Below are 10,492 nucleotides of genomic sequence, written 5' to 3' on the forward strand. Positions count from 1 at the left end.
CCCTGGACCTCCTAAATGGTAGGCAGACGCTGTCAGTTGAGCCACATCCGCTTCCCTCAAGAGACACTTTTTATGCCTACTGTGTGCCAGGCATGAGATTACTAAGATGTATAAGCTATATCTCTGCTTTCAAGGAGTTTTGGTGCAGTGGGAGCTCAATCTAGAAGGTGGATTAACCATGAGCTGTTGGCAGAGGCAAATGTCATGTGGGGGTGAGACTGGGCAAGTAGTCAAAGAACAACTCTTTCATATCTGTAACTCTATTTTTATTTAGCAGACAAAGCATCTAGTATGTGCCAGGCACTGTTATAAAGGCTTTACAAATATTAAGTCATTTAATAAATCCCCATTTTGCAGATGGGGAAACAGAGGCATGGAGAAGTTAAGTGACTTGCCCAAGGTCACTCAACTGTTAAAGAACAGAGCTGGGATCTGAACCAAAGCATATGAAGAATGCTGAGCCTGGGGACAATGTTATGCTTTCATTCATTCCATAACTGTTCCCTAGGTGCCTGGTAGGCACTGGGAATAAAACACAGAATGACTTCACAGAGTTTGATGTCTAGCCAGGAAGGTTGGTGCTTGAACAATTCATTCAATAATGACATCCAGTGGTTCTTACATTTCACACATTCAGATGGACGAACTTGAGCACCTGATGATGACATCCAGGTGGTAGGAAAAGCCCTCTCAGACCCCATACCTTGGAAATTTGTCATCTTGTAGGGGTCTGTTCATTGCTTGCTGGGCTCTCATCTAGAATTCTGCCAGATAAAAAAGTGTGCCCAAGGGGGAGGGGGTGGGTTATGTGGGATTCCCTATATAAATGCCAGTAAAAAGAATTTATTGGAAAATGGGGGACAGAACAGAACTTGTTGAGAAAAGGGAGAGAAACATGGAAATATGCACCAAGAATTGGTATGGGCTCTTCTAGGCAGAAGGAACCCCCCCCCATATATATGTATTTTTAAATTGTTTAATTTTTTTCCCCAAGATACATGAGTAAAACAAAATGTTAAAAAATAAAAATATAAGAGGTTCCCATATACCCCACTAACCACAGCCCCCACTCCTCCCACATGACAACTTCTTTCATTAGTGTGGTACATTCATTGCATTTGATGAGTACATTTTGGAGCACTGCTATACCGCATCCCCCCTACGTTTTTTATTTATCATTTATGTAATCTACGGCTTCTTAAAAAAAAAAAAAAAGTCTGCCTTGGCTTCACCGGGAGCCCCTGGCCCAGAGCAGGTGGCAAATGCCCAAAAATAAACCGAGTCCAGGAAAGGCTGCATTGCAGCATTTCAGCGGGGCACAGACAACAGTGTACTCATGGAGTGCTTCAAGGAGAGACGGTATTTAGACTAAGCCCAAGAAAATGACCTGAATTTCCCCAGCTGCCAAGGAAGTGGAGTTGGAAGGCATTCTGAGAGGGGACAAGACCTAGACTGTGTGTCATCAAAAAAGTTTGGCCCTTTTCATGGAACTACTGCATGGTTTGAACAGAAAAGTTACATGATCCAATTTACATTTTAGAAAGATATCCCTGGGAGCTATTTGGAAGGTTGATTAGAGAGGGACTATCCTAGAGGCCAGGCCGAAATAGGCAAAAACCAAGATAAGAGTTATTGGCAAGTAGCAGAAGGGCTGGATTTAAACAATATTTAAGAGGTGGAATTGACAGGATTTATCCAGCAATGGCATGGCCTGCTGGCTCACACTAATATCTATCTCCTTTCTTTCTTTCTTTCTTATTGTTTTAGCTGGATACATGGCTGGAGACTACATTTCCCAGCCTTCCTTGTATCCGGCCAACTTCTGAGCAGAGTTAGTGATGTCTTTAAACAGGAAAGAACTTGTGCTCTCCATCCCCCCTTCCCAGTGGATGAGATTCAGATACGATGGTAGGAGCTGCCTGGACCATGGTGGATCCAAAGATGGAAGCTACAGGCTGAGGTTGGCAGCAATGACTCCACAATCTGGGCGTGGCTACTTTGGATTTGTTGCCTAAGTCACTGTATTTTTGGGCTTTTTTGTTTTAGAAGCTTAGACTATATCCTAACTAGTTGATCATCCTTTGGATGTGGAAAATGAGGGAATAGGAAGCTCCTAGGTGGATAGGGATGCTTTTAACTGGGCCAAGAGATTCTGGAAAGAGCAGGATGGGGCAGGGTGCAGGGCGGTGGAAGGTGATTAGTTATGAAGATAGTGAATGTGGGAGGTCTGTGAACACTGGTGTGAGTAAATGTTTTAGCAACCAGCTCTGGGGAAGTGGGGGAGGGGGAAGAGCCCTGGTCTGAGGCATTTGAGGATCTCCATGGTGTAAATAGTCCCACCATGGCTAATTTTAAGTTCCTACTATCAACATGACTTCACTGGACAAAGAGTTGGGGAGAGAGGTATACAATGTATGAGCTGGCTGGCACAAGCTGACTCCAGCATACCACTGTTCATGAGCATCCAAATGGAGATATTTGATCTGCAGTTGGACACACAACAATTCCGCACCCAGGGAGAGACTTCTGACTGGAGATGGAGGTTTGAGAGTTATGAGCAATTAAGAGGTAGTTCAGGGAAGTGGATGTGGCTCAAGCGATTGGGCTCCTGTCTACCATATAGGATGTCCAGGGTTCAATTCCTAGGGCTTCCTGGTGAAAAGCAAGCTGGACTGAGCAGTGAGTTGGCCCATGTGGAGTGCTGGCCCATGCAGGAGTGTTGGCACGGCATATGGAGGCACAGAGGAGAGACAATAAGAGATGCAGCAGACCAGGGAGCTGAGGTGGTGCAAGTGATTGAGCGCCTCCCTTCACTCTGGAGGGTCCTAGGATCGGTTCCCAGTACTGCCTCAAGAGAAGACAAGCAGACACAGAAGACCACACAAAGAGCAGACAGAATGTGCAAAACAATGGGAGGTGGGGGCGTGGAGAAATAAATATGTGTCTTAAAAAAAAAAAAAGAGGTAGCTCAAGTCACATTAGTGGATGAAGTCACCAATGAATAACAGAGTGAGGAGACTGAAGTCAAGATCATGGGAAACATCAATTTGTACAGGGTGCGCTGAGGAGGAGAAGGTCAAAGACAAGCCTGAGAAAGAATAGAGGAAGGAGGAAGTGTCCCACGACCCATCAGAGACACTTCCTCCACATGTGCTCCAGGGCTTCTGCCTTCTCAGGGAAGTTGGTCATCTGTTGGCCATCCCGTACCTCTGTATTGGCATCTAAACAAGCTCCAGGAGCTCCCATCAAAAAAAATGCCTTGACTCCACATTCTCTTCCACTACTGCCCTATCTTTCTGCACCTCCTCCAAACCAAGATACCCAATGGCTTGACCACTTTAGTTATCTCCACTGCCTCATTTCTTCATCACCCTCAGTCACTGCAAGCAGATTCCTGACACTACTATTTACTGAAAATGCTCTGGACAAAGGCACCCACCAGTGACCTCCATGTTATTCAACCCTACGTACACTTCTCAGTCCAGTCTTGCTTCATCTCCCTGCAGCATTCAACAATTGCCCTTTTGGAATGTGTTTTTCTTCTGGCTTCCAGAACACCACATTCTCCTCATTTTCTTCTTAGATCTCTGGCTTCTCCTTTGGCAACTGGTTCTCCTCTGCCTGACCTCTAAATGTTGGAGCTTCTCAGGGCTTGGTCGTAGGCCATCTTGTCTCTTCTCTGAACCTCTATGACTTCATCTGCTCTAATATGCCACTCACTCCCAAGGCACTATTCCAACCCAGGCTTCTCAGCTAAGTTCCAGACCTGCTTCTACAGCCGCAAATGAACGTGTCTCCTAGTGTGTCTCACAGGCATCTCAAACCAACACGTCCCAACCTAAAATTCTTGATCTTCCTTCCTAAATGTGTCCCCTCTAAAGTGCTCTGCTCTCAGTAAGTGGCACTCCCAAGCAACCCACGCTAATTGTTATTTCAATGACTACCCCACTCCTCTTTAGATTGTAAGCTCCATGGAGGCAGCAGATAGCACACATGCTATCCAGGGTTGAACCCTCTGTGCCTACCCCACAGCCTAATACATGTGTGGGGCTTGATAAATGTTTGCTGTATGAGTTAAAACAGGCAAGCATTTATTAGCACAGAAACCAATAGAGAGGAAGCAGCGTCAGATGCCCTAGAGAGATTAACAAAATTTGGTTCTGGTCCTAGGCTGCTAGTTTTCTGACTGACTTTAGGGAAGTCACTTTGCCCATTTATAAATTGAGGAAATTGAAATACATTACCTTTACGAGGTCTCTTCCAAATTTTAACAGCTGACTGACATCTATCATCTACCCTAATGTGTCACTGAATTGGGAGGTGCCAAAAAACAATTTATGCGCAACTAAGAATGTGACTTTTTTCTTAAAAAAGAAATTCTGCTTTGAGAAATTATTTGTAGTACCCTTAACAGAGGAGAAATGAATAGCTGCTACTTTTACTTTCAAATTGCACAAGGTTTCAAAGATTGTTGAACTTTCACAATCCATGGGGATCTCAGCAGTCCAAGACACTTGTGGGCGGGTAGCTATCAACACCCTCATTTTACAGGCCCTAAACTGAAACTGAGCCCTACCCCTCCATTCTCGTCGTTACAAGGATGGCCCACAGGGGAGTCTCATCAAGAGGCTAATACTGATATAATTGCACAATAAAGTCATTACAGCCGCCTTGGTTCACATCCCAGCTCTGCAGCCCTAGGTCTGTTTCCGCCACGATAAAATGGAGATAATGCTAGTACTTAACCTCACAGGATTGTCGTGAGGATTCAATAAATCTGAGCTGCTATGACAGGGACATGCGGCCCTGAAAAGGGCTCTCCAAAAGCCCACCGGGCCCCGCTTGGGCCCGGGCAGGACGCTCTTCACAGCATTCCCAAGGGTGCGCACAGGTCCCTCCGCACTGCAGCTCCGGGACCTGGGGAACCGCCGCTTTTCCCGCGGCCGCCTCGTGGAGGGCCCAGCCCTGTCCCGGTCCGGGGATCTCTGAGAGCGGGCTCGCCCCAGGGCGGGGGGCGATGTCAAACCCAGAACTGGGGCGCCGAGCTCCCCAGCCCAGTCCGGAGCCGCCCAATCCGGGAGGGGCAGGAGGCCTCTCACGTGACCACCGAGCGGGTTCCCCCCTCCGCGGTGCCGGTACCACCTCTGTTAGTCCCGGGGGAGACCCCGGCGGAGGTCTTGCTCTTCTTCAGGAAGCAAATCATTTCTTGGGGCCCACCTTTTTTTTTTTGGCGTCGAAAGAGCGCGGAGTCCTCCCTCCGTTGTGTCCGGTTCCACCGCGGCACCGAGGCGGTGTTTTTCCCTTTCGCCCTCCCCGCACGCAGGCGTTGGTCTCGTCCAGCCGGACCCTGGGCGCGGCGGCGGCGGCCGCGTCACCGGCGGGCGGGATCCCTCCGCTCTGGGGAGCGCAGCGCCGGCGGCCGAGCCTGGGCGACTGAGGAAATCCATCCGCGCCGCCGCCGCCGCCTCCGCCGCGGAGGAAGACAGGACGTGCCGCGCTCCTCCAGCGACCCCCGCGCAGAGTCCACCGCCACAGGTACCGCCGCGAGCGCGCTCGCGCTCGTGCCCCCAGCCCCACGGCCCCTGGGGGGCACCTCTCTCCCTTCGCCCTCCGCGGTCTGGCCTCTCGGGAGCGGACGTACCTCTCCAGACCTCTCCCCTCCCTTCCTCCGGCCCCGTCGTTCCCCAACCCGGAAGGGGAGCCGGCGGGAACCCCTCGCCCCCCAGTCGTGCCCGCGCTCCCTGCCGCAGAGGCAGCCTTCTGCCCGGCCCCAGGCCCCAGCCCCGCCTGCCTGCAGAAGTTGGGGGGCTGAATTTGGGGGTTCCTCTAGGCCCCGTCCCGCCCCCTGCCCTCCCCTCCGCCGCCCTCCCGCCGGGCCCCGGGCAGCACCCCGAGCCCCGCGTCCCGCGCCCCCGCCGGCACTCGCCTTGCCAAACTCCAGAAGCCTCGGGACTGCGAGCCGGGCGGCCAGGCCACCCCGTCTCGAGCCCGCCCTCCCCCCCGGGGGCCCTGCCCGTGGCCCCGGGCCCCCGGGCCCCCAGCCTGGCGAGCCCCCGGCCGGCGGCGCCCCCCGCCAGTCCTCGTCCCGAGCCCCGCTCCCGGGCGCCCCCGCCCAGCTGGCTTTTAGGCAAAATGGAGGTCGCGCGGGCCGTCGGGCCAGGCCCACAGCGCCTCGCAGCGCGGCCCCGGCCCGCGCCTTCCAGCCGCCCGGCCCGGGGGCCCCCGGCCCTCCCGCCCTGCGCCCCGCCAGACCTGCGGAGGCGGCGGCGCCCCGCTTCTCCTGGGCGCCCCAGCCGCTGGAGCCCCCGAAGCCGGGGGGCCGCCGAGGGGGCCTGGCCGGGGCTGGGGACCTTGGGCAGGGCGCGTCGCCCCCGCCCCCCGCCGCTTCCTCCCTGCCTGCTTCCTCCTGCCCCGGGCCGCTGGCCTGGCCGCCGGGCCCGGGCCGCCGGCTGCCGGGAGGAAGGGGCTTTGTCCCGAGCTGGGGGTGTGGGGGGGGTCCGGGTCCTCCTTCCCTTTCCTTTATTTGGGGGAGGGGCCCCGGCGGGCGCTGGCGGAGAAAGCTGCAGGCGGCGGGGGCACTGTCAGCGGGAAGAGGAACGCCCAGGGCCTGGGGGAAGTGGGAGCTGGGTGGGGGCCCCCGGGGTCGGGGGTGCTGGGTGCCGGGCCGCCGCACACAGGTGTCCGGGGAGGGGGGGGGCAGGACGCGGGCGCCGGGAGCGGAGCCAGCCGGGCGGGCGCCGAGGGGGCCGAGGGCGCGGGGGCCGGGCCGCCCGGGGCCGCCGCCGGCGCTGGGAGCGAGCAGCTCTGCGCCTCGGGGCCGGGGCCCTCTCTGCGGAGCCTTAATTACCCGCGAGCCGCTCCCGCGGGCCGCGTGCGGGCGCGGCGGGGCGGGCGGCCGCGGCGCCAGCGGGGAGAGGCGGTCAGGGGCCACCTTCCCCGCCGCCCTCGCCCCCTCGCCCCCTCCCGCCGCGGGCGGCTAATGGGGCGCAGCCGGCCCGGGGATTATCCGCCGCGAGCCGTGCCGAGCCTATTAGTGCCCGATCGGCTTGGCCTGAGCCTGTGAAGAGCCGCCCGGGCCGGTTCTGGGGAGGGGCGGGCACCCGGGCCGGCGGGGGCGAGGGGCCGGGGGTGGGGTCACCCACCCTACAGGTCTCTGCCACGGATGCGGTTGCCGTGGCAACCGGGCTAGGGTGGGGGCCCTTCACCAATGAGGTGCTCTCAGTCTGGGTGACGGTTGCCTAGGCAACCCCACGAACAGCCCAGCTTCCCCCTCTGGTCTCCCCCCTGCACACACACCCCCGTCGAAGCTGGGGGTGTGTGTGGAGGGTGTGCGGTGTGTGGGGGTGCGTTTAAAGAGCCACCGCCCATTTGAAAATGAGGTGCTTGGAGGGCGGGGCCGGGGCGGACGCCTGGTCTGTTTTCGAAGGGACTCCCCACCCCCCCAGCCCAGTTCCTGCCTTCCCGCCCGGCTGCTGTCCGAGGGAGGGGTTTCCCCTGCGCTTCCTCTTGCACTTCTCGCTCCGTTTCCGGGGGGCGGGAGGAAGATTGGGGAAGTCTGTGATTCCTGGGCCAGAGTCCCCCTGGGCCGCGGACCCTGTCCTGCCCGGCGGCCCGCCCCCTGCCCCTCCCGCCGCGGGCTCACCCCTTCCGGGCCGTCCACCCCGCCTCTCCCCCTGCATCCCCGCGGCCCCGGGCCTGACGTCAGCCCTGCATCCCCCAGGCCTCGGGCCAGCGGCGAGGAGCTGCCTCCCCCGGCCCCCGTCCCGCGGCCCCCCGCCGCCCCCAACCCCGCCCCACGGGCCCGGCGCCATGAGTGAGCTGGAGCAACTGAGACAGGAGGCCGAGCAGCTCCGGAACCAGATCCGGGTGAGGGCCGGGCGGCTTGTGTGCACTGCTGCCCCGCGGTCCGGAGTGGGCTGGAGAGGGGGTTGTGTTTTTTTGGTGGGGGGACCTAATCGTTCAGTGTCTACTCTTTTCCTGCCTGTCTTGTGTGTCCTTTGTGCCCCTCCCCCACTTCTCTCCTCTGTCCTCTGACTGGCCCACCATTTCTTACAGGATGCCCGGAAAGCATGTGGGGATTCAACGCTGACCCAGGTGAGGAGTCCAGGGCTGGGCTGGGGGTGCAGGGAAGGAGCCAGGAGCCCCCAGCCACTGTTTCCCTGGGGCCCAGCTGCCTGACCCTGTCTGAGCCCCTGCTGCCTCTGCCTCCAGATCACAGCTGGGCTGGACCCAGTGGGGAGAATCCAGATGAGGACTCGGAGGACCCTCCGTGGGCACCTGGCAAAAATCTATGCCATGCATTGGGGCACCGATTCCAGGTGTGTGCTGAGGGGGCAGTCTCTGTGTGCAGGTGCTCGGGGGCCGACTTGAGAGCAGGTAGAGGGGAGGGGAGGGGAGCTGTGCGAGTCTCTGGGGGGCCGGACAGGATGCCCACCTAGCTGGAGTCCACTGGGGAAGACTGTGACTCCCAGCATCCCTGTGGGTCATACCAAGGGCAGCTCCTGGGCCGCTGCTGGGGGTCATCTCCGAGGGCCTCCCCCAGTGGGGAGAGAGGGAGGGTGACCTGACGCCCCTTGCCCCTGCCGCCCTTCACCAGGCTGCTGGTCAGTGCCTCCCAGGATGGGAAGCTCATCATCTGGGACAGCTACACCACCAACAAGGTAGAGGCTGGGCCTGGGGCCGGGAGGGGCGGGCCGCGGGGCCGGGCTGGCTCTGACCCTGGGCCCTGCCGTCCTCCTCAGGTCCACGCCATCCCTCTGCGCTCCTCCTGGGTCATGACCTGTGCCTACGCACCCTCAGGGAACTTTGTGGCTTGTGGGGGGTTGGACAACATCTGCTCCATCTACAGCCTCAAGACCCGTGAGGGCAATGTCAGGGTCAGCCGGGAGCTGCCTGGCCACACTGGTGAGAGGGCACTGCTGCGGGGAGGGGGTGGGGCGGCCCTGTTGAGACCCAGCTGACCAGCCCCCTTCCCCAGGGTACCTGTCGTGCTGCCGCTTCCTGGATGACAACCAAATCATCACCAGCTCGGGGGATACCACCTGGTGAGCTGCTGCCAGGGCTGGGGAGTCTGGGCTCACTCTTCCTGCCTGGAGGGCCTGTGACCTTGGTCCTTAGCACGAAGTATCTGAAGTATCCGCCCTGAGAGTCGGGGCAGAGTCCTCTTCCTGAACACCTTGCGGTCTCCTGGAGGGCACAGAGAGGGTGGCCTGGGGCAAGAGCAGGCTTCTGTGATCTGGGGCTCCAGGGACCTGGTGGAGGGGGTTGGGGTCAGGCTGTCTGTCCTTCACCCCATCTCTGATCCCTCCTTTCTTCCGGTTCCCACTCCAGTGCCCTGTGGGATATCGAGACAGGCCAGCAGACAGTAGGCTTTGCGGGACACAGTGGGGATGTGATGTCCCTGTCACTGGCCCCCGATGGCCGCACCTTTGTGTCTGGTGCCTGTGATGCCTCCATCAAGCTGTGGGACGTGCGGGATTCCATGTGCCGGCAGACTTTCATCGGCCACGAGTCTGACATCAACGCCGTGGCCGTAAGTCCTGGGGTGGAACTGGGCTGGCCCCTTCCTTGGCCGGCCTCGGCCCTGCCCTGACCGCACCTGGTCCTCTGTCCTGCAGTTCTTCCCCAACGGCTACGCCTTTACCACGGGCTCCGACGACGCCACTTGCCGCCTTTTTGACCTGCGAGCTGATCAGGAGCTCCTCATGTATTCCCACGACAACATCATCTGTGGCATCACCTCTGTTGCCTTCTCGCGCAGTGGCCGGCTGCTGCTCGCTGGCTATGACGACTTCAACTGCAACATCTGGGATGCCATGAAGGGGGACCGCGCAGGTGAGGGCCGGGGGGCCTGGGGAGGGGGAGGGGTGCAGGCAGGGCTGGGGATACCAGATGGGATCCGTCCTCATCTCGCCCTCCCCTCCCAGGTGTCCTCGCAGGCCACGACAACCGCGTGAGCTGCCTGGGGGTCACTGATGATGGCATGGCGGTGGCCACAGGCTCCTGGGACTCCTTCCTCAAGATCTGGAACTAACTGCCCAACCCCAACCCCAACCCCAACCGGGCCCAGGCTGGGAGGGCCCTGCCCACGCCCACACTACAGGCCGGAGCCCCGGGGCTGGGTACACCGGAGCCTCCCTCCCCGGGCCACAGGGCCTTGGGTCCCTGCTCTCCCCCAAGGCTTGGTTCCTCCCGGGGCCCCCGCTGTGGAGATGAAGATGGGAATAGAACGGGGAAGGAGGCGGCGGCAGAACACCTCCTTCCTTCTGCTGCCTGGGGTCGGGGCCTCACCCCTCTGGAGGGCCAGAGGCAGGAGGTGGAAACTCCCAGGGGCTGGCTTTTTTAAAACTGGTTTTATTTTAATTTTTATTATATTTTCAGTTTTTCCATAAAGGAACCAATTCCAAGTCTGTACCTGGTCTCCACTCTGGCTCGTGTCTTCCTCACTCCAGCTCTCTGCTGCCAGGGCAGCCAGGCTGGAGGGTGCCCAGCC

The 10,492-nt window shown here is 58.6% G+C and overlaps 1 protein-coding gene across 1 annotated transcript; it reads left to right on the forward strand.

The window, feature by feature from the left end:
- The first annotated feature begins 257 nt into the window (after positions 1 to 257).
- Positions 258 to 10,413, forward strand: GNB2 (G protein subunit beta 2). Its single transcript, XM_058285882.2, has 10 exons — positions 258 to 5,535; positions 7,721 to 7,866; positions 8,056 to 8,094; positions 8,212 to 8,318; positions 8,597 to 8,660; positions 8,742 to 8,904; positions 8,978 to 9,044; positions 9,331 to 9,532; positions 9,618 to 9,834; positions 9,927 to 10,413. The coding sequence occupies exons 1-10, from the start codon at positions 4,788 to 4,790 to the stop codon at positions 10,031 to 10,033; spliced, it is 1,860 nt and encodes a 619-aa protein (XP_058141865.1). The 5' UTR covers positions 258 to 4,787; the 3' UTR covers positions 10,034 to 10,413.
- The last annotated feature ends 79 nt before the right edge of the window (positions 10,414 to 10,492 follow it).

Source organism: Dasypus novemcinctus, chromosome 23 (genome assembly GCF_030445035.2).
Source record: "Dasypus novemcinctus isolate mDasNov1 chromosome 23, mDasNov1.1.hap2, whole genome shotgun sequence".
Classification (NCBI taxonomy): Eukaryota; Metazoa; Chordata; class Mammalia; order Cingulata; family Dasypodidae; genus Dasypus; species Dasypus novemcinctus.

Excerpts from the sequence above, each read along its gene's own strand:
- GNB2 (XM_058285882.2), top strand. The coding sequence starts at position 4,788 with ATGACAGGGACATGCGGCCCTGAAAAGGGCTCTCCAAAAGCCCACCGG. Across the intron at positions 8,095-8,211 it reads GGGATTCAACGCTGACCCAG|ATCACAGCTGGGCTGGACCC; the intron begins GTGAGGAGTCCA and ends CTCTGCCTCCAG. Across the intron at positions 9,835-9,926 it reads CATGAAGGGGGACCGCGCAG|GTGTCCTCGCAGGCCACGAC; the intron begins GTGAGGGCCGGG and ends CTCCCCTCCCAG.